This window comes from Heptranchias perlo, unplaced genomic scaffold (assembly GCF_035084215.1).
Source record: "Heptranchias perlo isolate sHepPer1 unplaced genomic scaffold, sHepPer1.hap1 HAP1_SCAFFOLD_705, whole genome shotgun sequence".
Taxonomy (NCBI): domain Eukaryota; kingdom Metazoa; phylum Chordata; class Chondrichthyes; order Hexanchiformes; family Hexanchidae; genus Heptranchias; species Heptranchias perlo.
Genome location: NW_027139735.1, coordinates 10,001 through 22,825, shown reverse-complemented (window position 1 = coordinate 22,825; position 12,825 = coordinate 10,001). Strand labels below are relative to the sequence as shown.

General features: G+C 55.2%; 1 protein-coding gene across 2 annotated transcripts in view; it reads right to left on the bottom strand.

The window, feature by feature from the left end:
* LOC137318667 (linker for activation of T-cells family member 1-like) overlaps positions 1-12,825 on the bottom strand; it is a 102,468-nt gene that overhangs the window by 80,444 nt on the left and 9,199 nt on the right. Inside the window, exons 3-4 of one of the 2 annotated variants that reach the window (XM_067981368.1) lie at positions 12,381-12,445; positions 5,109-5,142 (exon numbers count right to left, since the gene is read on the bottom strand). In XM_067981368.1, coding sequence (XP_067837469.1) covers positions 5,109-5,142; positions 12,381-12,445 — 99 coding nt within the window. The remainder of the gene's footprint in view (positions 1-5,108; positions 5,143-12,380; positions 12,446-12,825) is intronic. The other variant, XM_067981369.1, reaches the window with a different exon arrangement.

Genomic DNA, 12,825 nt, shown 5'->3' with positions numbered 1-12,825 from the left:
CCTCTCCCACTGTTACCCCCTCTCTCCCTCTGTTACCCCCTCTCCCACTGTTACCCCCCTCTCTCCCACTGTTACCCCCCTCTCCCACTGTTACCCCCTCTCCCACTGTTACCCCCTCTCTCCCACTGTTACCCCCTCTCCCACTGTTACCCCCCTCTCCCACTGTTACCCCCTCTCCCACTGTTACCCCCTCTCTCCCACTGTTACCCCCCTCGCCCACTGTTACCCCCTCTCTCCCACTGTTACCCCCTCTCCCACTGTTACCCCCCTCTCTCCCACTGTTACCCCCTCTCCCACTGTTACCCCCTCTCCCACTGTTACCCCCTCTCTCCCTCTGTTACCCCCTCTCTCCCTCTGTTACCCCCTCTCTCACTATTACCCCCTTTCTCACTATTACCCCCTCTCCCACTGTGACCCCCCTCTCCCACTGTTACCCCCCTCTCCCACTGTTACTCCCTCTCCCACTGTTACCCACTCTCCCACTGTTACCCCCTCTCCCACTGTTACCCCCTCTCTCCCACTGTTACCCCCTCTCCCACTGTTACCCCCTCTCTCCCACTGTTACCCCCTCTCCCACTGTTACCCCCTCTCCCACTGTTACTCCCTCTCCCACTGTTACCCCCTCTCCCACTGTTACCCCCTCTCCCACTGTTACCCCCCTCTCTCCCACTGTTACCCCCTCTCCCACTGTTACCCCCTCTCTCCCACTGTTACCCCCTCTCCCACTGTTACCCCCTCTCCCACTGTTACCCCCTCTCTCCCACTGTTACCCCCTCTCGCACTGTTACCCCCTCTCTCCCTCTGTTACCCCCCTCTCTCCCTCTGTTACCCCCTCTCTCCCTCTGTTACCCCCTCTCTCACTATTACCCCCTCTCTCACTATTACCCCCTCTCCCGCTGTTACCCCCTCTCCCACTGTTACCCCCTCTCCCACTGTTACCCCCTCTCCCACTGTTACTCCCTCTCTCCCACTGTTACCCCCTCTCCCACTGTTACCCCCTCTCTCCTGCTGTTACCCCTCTCTCCCACTGTTACCCCCTCTCCCACTGTTACCCCCTCTCCCACTGTTACCCTCTCTCCCTCTGTTACCCCCTCTCCCACTGTGACCCCCCTCTCCCACTGTTAGCCCCTCTCCCACTGTTAACCCCCTCTCCCACTGTTACCCCCCTCTCCCACTGTTACCCCCTCTCCCACTGTTACCCTCTCTCCCTCTGTTACCCCCTCTCCCACTGTGACCCCCCCTCTCCCACTGTTACCCCCCTCTCCCACTGTTACCCCCTCTCCCTCTGTTACCCCCTCTCCCACTGTGACCCCCCTCTCCCTCTGTTACCCCCTCTCTCCTGCTGTTACCCCCTCTCCCACTGTTACTCCCTCTCCCACTGTTACCCCCTCTCCCACTGTTACCCCCCTCTCCCACTGTTACTCCCTCTCTCTCACTGTTACCCCCTCTCCCACGGTTACCCCCTCTCTCCTGCTGTTACCCCTCTCTCCCACTGTTACCCCCTCTCCCACTGTTACCCCCGCTCTCCCACTGTTACCCCCTCTCCCACTGTTACCACCTCTCTCACTATTACCCCCTCTCTCCCACTGTTACCCCCCTCTCCCACTGTTACCCCCGCTCTCCTGCTGTTACCCCCTCTCCCACTGTTACCCCCTCTCTCCTGCTGTTACCCCCTCTCTCCCACTGTTACCCCCCTCTCCCACTGTTACCCCCGCTCTCCTGCTGTTACCCCCCTCTCCCACTGTTACCACCCTCTCCCACTGTTACCCCCCTCTCCCACTGTTACCCCCTCTCTCACTATTACCCCCTCTCTCCCACTGTTACCCCCTCTCCCACTGTTACCCCCGCTCTCCTGCTGTTACCCCCCTCTCCCACTGTTACCCCCCTCTCCCACTGTTACCCCCCTCTCCCACTGTTACCCCCTCTCTCCTGCTGTTACCCCTCTCTCCCACTGTTACCCCCCTCTCCCACTGTTACCCCCCTCTCTCCCACTGTTACCCCCTCTCCCACTGTTACCACCTCTCTCACTATTACCCCCCCTCTCCCACTGTTACCCTCTCTCCCACTGTTACCCCCTCTCCCACTGTTACCCCCGCTCTCCTGCTGTTACCCCCTCTCCCACTGTTACCCCCCCTCTCCCACTGTTACCCCCTCTCCCACTGTTACCCCCTCTCCCACTGTTACCCTCTCTCTCACTGTTACCCCCCTCTCCCACTGTTACCCCCTCTCTCCCACTGTTACCCCCCTCTCCCACTGTTACCCCCTCTCACACTGTTACCCCCTCTCTCCCTCTGTTACCCCCTCTCTCACTATTACCCCCTCTCTCACTATTACCCCCTCTCCCACTGTGACCCCCCTCTACCACTGTTACCCCCTCTCCCACTGTTACTCCCTCTCCCACTGTTACCCCCTCTCTCCCTCTGTTACCCCCTCTCCCACTGTTACCCCCCTCTCTCCCACTGTTACCCCCCTCTCCCACTGTTACCCCCTCTCCCACTGTTACCCCCCTCTCTCCCACTGTTACCCCCTCTCCCACTGTTACCCCCTCTCCCACTGTTACCCCCTCTCCCACTGTTACCCCCTCTCTCCCACTGTTACCCCCTCTCCCACTGTTACCCCCTCTCTCCCACTGTTACCCCCTCTCCCACTGTTACCCCCTCTCCCACTGTTACCCCCTCTCTCCCACTGTTACCCCCCTCTCCCACTGTTACCCCCTCTCCCACTGTTACCCCCTCTCCCACTGTTACCCCCTCTCTCCCTCTGTTACCCCCTCTCTCCCTCTGTTACCCCCTCTCTCACTATTACCCCCTCTCTCACTATTACCCCCTCTCCCACTGTGACCCCCCTCTCCCACTGTTACCCCCCTCTCCCACTGTTACTCCCTCTCCCACTGTTACCCCCTCTCCCACTGTTACCCCCCTCTCCCACTGTTACCCCCCTCTCTCCCACTGTTACCCCCCTCTCCCACTGTTACCCCCTCTCCCACTGTTACCCCCTCTCTCCCACTGTTACCCCCCTCTCCCACTGTTACTCCCTCTCCCACTGTTACCCCCCTCTCCCACTATTACCCCCCTCTCCCACTGTTACCCCCTCTCCCACTGTTACCCCCTCTCTCCCACTGTTACCCCCCTCTCCCACTGTTACCCCCTCTCTCCCACTGTTACCCCCTCTCCCACTGTTACCCCCTCTCCCACTGTTACCCCCTCTCTCCCACTGTTACCCCCCTCTCCCACTGTTACCCCCTCTCGCACTGTTACCCCCCTCTCTCCCTCTGTTACCCCCTCGCTCCCTCTGTTACCCCCTCTCTCCCTCTGTTACCCCCTCTCTCACTATTACCCCCTCTCTCACTATTACCCCCTCTCTCACTATTACCCCCTCTCCCACTGTGACCCCCCTCTCCCACTGTTACCCCCTCTCCCACTGTTACTCCCTCTCCCACTGTGACCCCCTCTCCCACTGTTACCCCCTCTCTCCCACTGTTACCCCCTCTCTCCCACTGTTACCCCCTCTCTCCCACTGTGACCCCCCTCTCCCACTGTTACCCCCCTCTCCCACTGTTACTCCCTCTCCCACTGTTACCCCCTCTCCCACTGTTACCCCCCTCTCCCACTGTTACTCCCTCTCTCCCACTGTTACCCCCCTCTCCCACTGTTACCCCCTCTCTCCTGCTGTTACCCCTCTCTCCCACTGTTACCCCCCTCTCCCACTGTTACCCCCCGCTCTCCTGCTGTTACCCCCCTCTCCCACTGTTACCCCCTCTCTCCTGCTGTTACCCCCCTCTCTCCCACTGTTACCCCCTCTCCCACTGTTACTCCCTCTCTCCCACTGTTACCCCCTCTCCCACTGTTACCCCCTCTCTCCTGCTGTTACCCCTCTCTCCCACTGTTACCCCCTCTCCCACTGTTACCCCCGCTCTCCTGCTGTTACCCCCCTCTCCCACTGTTACCCCCTCTCTCCTGCTGTTACCCCCCTCTCTCCCACTGTTACCCCCTCTCCCACTGTTACCCCCGCTCTCCTGCTGTTACCCCCTCTCCCACTGTTACCCCCCTCTCCCACTGTTACCCCCTCTCCCACTGTTACCCCCTCTCCCACTGTTACCACCTCTCTCACTATTACCCCCTCTCTCCCACTGTTACCCCTCTCCCACTGTTACCCCCGCTCTCCTGCTGTTACCCCCTCTCCCACTGTTACCCCCCTCTCCCACTGTTACCCCCTCTCTCCCACTGTTACCCCCTCTCCCACTGTTACCCCCTCTCCCACTGTTACCCCCTCTCCCACTGTTACCCCCTCTCTCCCACTGTTACCCCCTCTCCCACTGTTACCCCCCTCTCCCACTGTTACCCCCTCTCCCACTGTTACCCCCTCTCCCTCTGTTACCCCCTCTCCCACTGTTACCCCCTCTCCCACTGTTACCCCCTCTCCCACTGTTACCCCCCTCTCTCCCACTGTTACCCCCCTCTCCCACTGTTACCCCCTCTCTCCCTCTGTTACCCCCTCTCTCCCTCTGTTACCCCCTCTCCCTCTGTTACCCCCTCTCCCACTGTTACCCCCTCTCTCCCACTGTTACCCCCTCTCCCACTGTTACCCCCTCTCTCCCTCTGTTACCCCCTCTCTCCCACTGTTACCCCCCTCTCTCCCTCTGTTACCCCCTCTCTCACTATTACCCCCTCTCTCACTATTACCCCCTCTCCCGCTGTTACCCCCTCTCCCTGTGTTACCCCCTCTCTCCCTCTGTTACCCCCTCTCCCTCTGTTACCCCCTCTCCCACTGTTACCCCCCTCTCCCACTGTTACCCCCCCTCTCCCTCTGTTACCCCCTCTCCCTCTGTTACCCCCCTCTCCCTCTGTTACCCCCCTCTCCCTGTGTTACCCCCCTCTCCCTGTGTTACCCCCTCTCTCCCACTATCACCCCATCCCCCTATTATCGAATCCGTTTCCCCCTCCCCTTTCAGGCAGTGAATTCCAGATCATCACAACTCACTGCGGAGAGAACGTTCTCCCCATCTCCCCCCCTCTGTCTCTTTCCCCGATTATCTTCAATCTGAGTCCTCTGGTCACTGACCCTCCCGCCCACTGGAAACAGTCTCTCCTCATTTATTTGTTACTTACGGAGGGAGAAGCTGGTTGCTCACAGGTGGGCAATCTGTGAAAAGCAAGAGGAAGAGGTCAGAAAATATCTGGGACCCCTTTTAAAGAGGGAGTCTCTCCATCAGGGACCCCTTTTAAAGAGAAAGTCTCACCATCAGGGACCCCTTTTAAAGAGGGTGTCTCCCCATCAGGGACCCCTTTTAAAGAGGGAGTCTCACCATCAGGGACCCCTTTTAAAGAGGGAGTCTCTCCATCAGGGACCCCTTTTAAAGAGGGAGTCTCACCATCAGGGACCCCTTTTAAAGAGGGAGTCTCTCCATCAGGGACCCCTTTTAAAGAGGGAGTCTCACCATCAGGGACCCCTTTTAAAGAGAGAGTCTCCCCATCAGGGACCCCTTTTAAAGAGGGAGTCTCCCCATCAGGGACCCCTTTTAAAGAGAGAGTCTCTCCATCAGGGACCCCTTTTAAAGAGAGAGTCTCCCCATAAGGGACCCCTTTTAAAGAGAGAGTCTCCCCATCAGGGACCCCTTTTAAAGAGGGAGTCTCCCCATAAGGGACCCCTTTTAAAGAGAGAGTCTCCCCATCAGGGACCCCTTTTAAAGAGGGAGTCTCACCGTCAGGGACCCCTTTTAAAGAGAGAGTCTCCCCATCAGGGACCCCTTTTAAAGAGGGAGTCTCACCATCAGGGACCCCTTTTAAAGAGAGAGTCTCCCCATCAGGGACCCCTTTTAAAGAGGGAGTCTCCCCATCAGGGACCCCTTTTAAAGAGAGAGTCTCTCCATCAGGGACCCCTTTTAAAGAGAGAGTCTCCCCATAAGGGACCCCTTTTAAAGAGAGAGTCTCCCCATCAGGGACCCCTTTTAAAGAGGGAGTCTCCCCATAAGGGACCCCTTTTAAAGAGAGAGTCTCCCCATCAGGGACCCCTTTTAAAGAGGGAGTCTCACCGTCAGGGACCCCTTTTAAAGAGAGAGTCTCCCCATCAGGGACCCCTTTTAAAGAGAGAGTCACACCATCAGGGACCCCTTTTAAAGAGAGAGCCTCACCATCAGAGACCCCTTTTAAAGAGAGAGTCTCACCATCAGGGACCCATAAGACCAGAAGAGATAGGAGCTGGAGTAGGCCATTCGGCCCCTCGAGCCTGTTCCGCCATTTAATGAGATCATGGCTGATCTGATTTTGACCTCAACTCCACTTTCCCGCCTATTCCCCATATCCATTGACTCCCTCGCTGATCAAAAATTAGTCTAACGCAGCCTTGAATGGATTCGATGACTCCGCCTCCACAGCTTTTTGGGGTAAAGAATTCCAAAGATTCACGACCCTCTGGGAGAAGAAATTCCTCCCTTTTATTTGAGTCCCCGGAGTTATTAATGGGACAGTGTGGAGGGAGCTTCACTCTGTATCTAACCCTGTACCTGCCCTGGGAGTGTTTGATGGGACAGTGTAGAGGGAGCTTTACTCTGTATCTAACCCTGTACCTGCCCTGGGAGTGTTTGATGGGACAGTGTAGAGGGAGCTTTACTCTGTATCTAACCCTGTACCTGCCCTGGGAGTGTTTGATGGGACAGTGTAGAGGGAGCTTTACTCTGTATCTAACCCTGTACCTGCCCTGGGAGTGTTTGATGGGACAGTGTAGAGGGAGCTTTACTCTGTATCTAACCCCGTACCTGCCCTGGGAGTGTTTGACGGGACAGTGTAGAGGGAGCTTTACTCTGTATCTAACCCTGTACCTGCCCTGGGAGTGTTTGATGGGACAGTGTGGAGGGAGCTTTACTCTGTATCTAACCCTGTACCTGCCCTGGGAGTGTTTGATGGGACAGTGTAGAGGGAGCTTTACTCTGTATCTAACCCTGTACCTGCCCTGGGAGTGTTTGATGGGACAGTGTAGAGGGAGCTTTACTCTGTATCTAACCCTGTACCTGACCCTTGGAGTGTTTGACGGGACAGTGTAGAGGGAGCTTTACTCTGTATCTAACCCTGTACCTGCCCTGGGAGTGTTTGACGGGACAGTGTAGAGGGAGCTTTACTCTGTATCTAACCCTGTACCTGCCCTGGGAGTGTTTGATGGGATAGTGTAGAGGGAGCTTTACTCTGTATCTAACCCTGTACCTGCCCTGGGAGTGTTTGATGGGACAGTGTAGATGGAGCTTTACTCTGTATCTAACCCTGTACCTGCCCTGGGAGTGTTTGATGGGATAGTGTAGAGGGAGCTTTACTCTGTATCTAACCCTGTACCTGCCCTGGGAGTGTTTGATGGGATAGTGCAGAGGGGGCTTTACTCTGTATCTAACCCTGTACCTGCCCTGGGAGTGTTTGATGGGACAGTGTAGAGGGAGCTTTACTCTGTATCTAACCCTGTACCTGCCCTGGGAGTGTTTGATGGGATAGTGTAGAGGGAGCTTTACTCTGTATCTAACCCTGTACCTGCCCTGGGAGTGTTTGATGGGACAGTGTAGAGGGAGCTTTACTCTGTATCTAACCCTGTACCTGACCCTTGGAGTGTTTGACGGGACAGTGTAGAGGGAGCTTTACTCTGTATCTAACCCTGTACCTGCCCTGGGAGTGTTTGACGGGACAGTGTAGAGGGAGCTTTACTCTGTATCTAACCCTGTACCTGCCCTGGGAGTGTTTGATGGGATAGTGTAGAGGGAGCTTTACTCTGTATCTAACCCTGTACCTGCCCTGGGAGTGTTTGATGGGACAGTGTAGATGGAGCTTTACTCTGTATCTAACCCTGTACCTGCCCTGGGAGTGTTTGATGGGACAGTGTAGAGGGAGCTTTACTCTGTATCTAACCCTGTACCTGCCCTGGGAGTGTTTGATGGGATAGTGTAGAGGGAGCTTTACTCTGTATCTAACCCTGTACCTGCCCTGGGAGTGTTTGATGGGATAGTGTAGAGGGAGCTTTACTCTGTATCTAACCCTGTACCTGCCCTGGGAGTGTTTGATGGGACAGTGTAGATGGAGCTTTACTCTGTATCTAACCCTGTACCTGCCCTGGGAGTGTTTGATGGGATAGTGTAGAGGGAGCTTTACTCTGTATCTAACCCTGTACCTGCCCTGGGAGTGTTTGATGGGATAGTGTAGAGGGAGCTTTACTCTGTATCTAACCCTGTACCTGCCCTGGGAGTGTTTGATGGGACAGTGTAGAGGGAGCTTTACTCTGTATCTAACCCTGTACCTGCCCTGGGAGTGTTTGATGGGATAGTGTAGAGGGAGCTTTACTCTGTATCTAACCCTGTACCTGCCCTGGGAGTGTTTGACGGGACAGTGTAGAGGGAGCTTTACTCTGTATCTAACCCTGTACCTGACCTGGGAGTGTTTGATGGGACAGTGTAGAGGGAGCTTTACTCTGTATCTAACCCTGTACCTGCCCTGGGAGTGTTTGACGGGACAGTGTAGAGGGAGCTTTACTCTGTATCTAACCCTGTACCTGCCCTGGGAGTGTTTGATGGGACAGTGTAGAGGGAGCTTTACTCTGTATCCAACCCTGCACCTGCCCTGGGAGTGTTTGATGGGACAGTGTAGAGGGAGCTTTACTCTGTATCTAACCCTGTACCTGCCCTGGGAGTGTTGGATGGGACAGTGTAGAGGGAGCTTTACTCTGTATCTAACCCTGTACCTGCCCTGGGAGTGTTTGACGGGACAGTGTAGAGGGAGCTTTACTCTGTATCTAACCCTGTACCTGCCCTGGGAGTGTTTGACGGGACAGTGTAGAGGGAGCTTTACTCTGTATCTAACCCTGTACCTGCCCTGGGAGTGTTTGACGGGACAGTGTAGAGGGAGCTTTACTCTGTATCTAACCCTGTACCTGCCCTGGGAGCGTTTGACGGGACAGTGTAGAGGGAGCTTTACTCTGTATCTAACCCTGTACCTGTCCTGGGAGTGTTTGATGGGACAGTGTAGAGGGAGCTTTACTCTGTATCTAACCCTGTACCTGTCCTGGGAGTGTTTGATGGGACAGTGTAGAGGGAGCTTTACTCTGTATCTAACCCTGTACCTGCCCTGGGAGTGTTTGATGGGACAGTGTAGAGGGAGCTTTACTCTGTATCTAACCCTGTACCTGCCCTGGGAGTGTTTGACGGGACAGTGCAGAGGGAGCTTTACTCTGGATCTAACCCTGTACCTGCCCTGGGAGTGTTTGATGGGACAGTGTAGAGGGAGCTTTACTCTGCATCTAACCCTGTACCTGCCCTGGGAGTGTTTGACGGGACAGTGTAGAGGGAGCTTTACTCTATATCCAACCCTGTACCTGCCCTGGGAGTGTTTGATGGGACAGTGTAGAGGGAGCTTTACTCTGTATCTAACCCTGTACCTGCCCTGGGAGTGTTTGATGGGACAGTGTAGAGGGAGCTTCACTCTGTATCTAACCCTGTACCTGCCCTGGGAGTGTTTGACGGGACAGTGTAGAGGGAGCTTTACTCTGTATCTAACCCTGTACCTGTCCTGGGAGTGTTTGATGGGACAGTGTAGAGGGAGCTTTACTCTGTATCTAACCCTGTACCTGTCCTGGGAGTGTTTGATGGGACAGTGTAGAGGGAGCTTTACTCTGTATCTAACCCTGTACCTGCCCTGGGAGTGTTTGATGGGACAGTGTAGAGGGAGCTTTACTCTGTATCTAACCCTGTACCTGCCCTGGGAGTGTTTGACGGGACAGTGTAGAGGGAGCTTTACTCTGTATCTAACCCTGTACCTGCCCTGGGAGTGTTTGACGGGACAGTGTAGAGGGAGCTTTACTCTGCATCTAACCCTGTACCTGCCCTGGGAGTGTTTGACGGGACAGTGTAGAGGGAGCTTTACTCTGTATCCAACCCTGTACCTGCCCTGGGAGTGTTTGATGGGACAGTGTAGAGGGAGCTTTACTCTGTATCTAACCCTGTACCTGCCCTGGGAGTGTTTGATGGGACAGTGTAGAGGGAGCTTCACTCTGTATCTAACCCTGTACCTGCCCTGGGAGTGTTTGACGGGACAGTGTAGAGGGAGCTTTACTCTGTATCTAACCCTGTACCTGTCCTGGGAGTGTTTGATGGGACAGTGTAGAGGGAGCTTTACTCTGTATCTAACCCTGTACCTGCCCTGGGAGTGTTTGACGGGACAGTGTAGAGGGAGCTTTACTCTGTATCTAACCCTGTACCTGCCCTGGGAGTGTTTGATGGGACAGTGTAGAGGGAGCTTTACTCTGTATCCAACCCTGCACCTGCCCTGGGAGTGTTTGATGGGACAGTGTAGAGGGAGCTTTACTCTGTATCTAACCCTGTACCTGCCCTGGGAATGTTGGATGGGACAGTGTAGAGGGAGCTTTACTCTGTATCTAACCCTGTACCTGCCCTGGGAGTGTTTGACGGGACAGTGTAGAGGGAGCTTTACTCTGTATCTAACCCTGTACCTGCCCTGGGAGTGTTTGATGGGACAGTGTAGAGGGAGCTTTACTCTGTATCTAACCCTGTACCTGCCCTGGGAGTGTTTGACGGGACAGTGTAGAGGGAGCTTTACTCTGTATCTAACCCTGTACCTGCCCTGGGAGTGTTTGATGGGACAGTGTAGAGGGAGCTTTACCCTGTATCTAACCCTGTACCTGCCCTGGGAGTGTTTGACGGGACAGTGTAGAGGGAGCTTTACTCTGTATCTAACCCTGTACCTGCCCTGGGAGTGTTTGACGGGACAGTGTAGAGGGAGCTTTACTCTGTATCCAACCCTGCACCTGCCCTGGGAGTGTTTGACGGGACAGTGTCGAGGGAGCTTTACTCTGTATCCAACCCTGTACCTGCCCTGGGAGTGTTGGATGGGACAGTGTAGAGGGAACTTTACTCTGTATCTAACCCTGTACCTGCCCTGGGAGTGTTTGACGGGACAGTGTAGAGGGAGCTTTACTCTGTATCTAACCCTGTACCTGCCCTGGGAGTGTTTGACGGGACAGTGTAGAGGGAGCTTTACTCTGTATCTAACCCTGTACCTGCCCTGGGAGTGTTTGATGGGACAGTGTAGAGGGAGCTTTACTCTGTATCTAACCCTGTACCTGCCCTGGGAGTGTTTGACGGGACAGTGTAGAGGGAGCTTTACTCTGTATCTAACCCTGTACCTGCCCTGGGAGTGTTTGATGGGACAGTGTAGAGGGAGCTTTACTCTGTATCTAACCCTGTACCTGCCCTGGGAGTGTTTGATGGGACAGTGTAGAGGGAGCTTTACTCTGTATCTAACCCTGTACCTGCCCTGGGAGTGTTTGACGGGACAGTGTAGAGGGAGCTTTACTCTGTATCTAACCCTGTACCTGCCCTGGGAGTGTTTGATGGGACAGTGTAGAGGGAGCTTTACTCTGTATCCAACCCTGCACCTGCCCTGGGAGTGTTTGATGGGACAGTGTAGAGGGAGCTTTACTCTGTATCTAACCCTGTACCTGCCCTGGGAGTGTTTGACGGGACAGTGTAGAGGGAGCTTTACTCTGTATCTAACCCTGTACCTGCCCTGGGAGTGTTTGATGGGACAGTGTAGAGGGAGCTTTACTCTGTATCTAACCCTGTACCTGCCCTGGGAGTGTTTGACGGGACAGTGTAGAGGGAGCTTTACTCTGTATCTAACCCTGTACCTGCCCTGGGAGTGTTTGATGGGACAGTGTAGAGGGAGCTTTACCCTGTATCTAACCCTGTACCTGCCCTGGGAGTGTTTGACGGGACAGTGTAGAGTGAGCTTTACTCTGTATCTAACCCTGTACCTGCCCTGGGAGTGTTTGACGGGACAGTGTAGAGGGAGCTTTACTCTGTATCCAACCCTGCACCTGCCCTGGGAGTGTTTGACGGGACAGTGTCGAGGGAGCTTTACTCTGTATCCAACCCTGTACCTGCCCTGGGAGTGTTGGATGGGACAGTGTAGAGGGAACTTTACTCTGTATCTAACCCTGTACCTGCCCTGGGAGTGTTTGACGGGACAGTGTAGAGGGAGCTTTACTCTGTATCTAACCCTGTACCTGCCCTGGGAGTGTTTGACGGGACAGTGTAGAGGGAGCTTTACTCTGTATCTAACCCTGTACCTGCCCTGGGAGTGTTTGATGGGACAGTGTAGAGGGAGCTTTACTCTGTATCTAACCCTGTACCTGCCCTGGGAGTGTTTGACGGGACAGTGTAGAGGGAGCTTTACTCTGTATCTAACCCTGTACCTGCCCTGGGAGTGTTTGATGGGACAGTGTAGAGGGAGCTTTACTCTGTATCTAACCCTGTACCTGCGCTGGGAGTGTTTGATGGGACAGTGTAGAGGGAGCTTTACTCTGTAGTTACAGGTATCACTCTCTGATTTACTTACAATTTGATGGTCGCATCACAGTGAAACTGGAGACGGCGGGTCCGTGAGTGAAGGGTCTAAACGAACAGTAATCAAAAGGAAGAGGCTCGTTTTATAGCTCAGTGAACGACATCCCTCGAACCTTCAAATGACAATCTCTGGTCCAGCAAATATCCCCCTCGTCAGTCACCCCGCCTCCCTCCCCCCTCTCTCTCTCCCAGCCTCCCTCCTCCCCCTCTCTCTCTCCCCGCCTCCCTCCCCCCTCTCTCTCTCCCCGCCTCCCTCCCCCCTCTCTCTCTCCCCGCCTCCCTCCCCCCTCTCTCTCTCCCCGCCTCCCTCCCCCTCTCTCTCTCCCCGCCTCCCTCCCCCCTCTCTCTCTCCCCGCCTCCCTCCCCCTCTCTCTCTCCCCGTCGCCCTCCTCCCCCTCTCTCTCCCCGTCTCCCTCCCCCCTCTCTCTCTCCCCGCC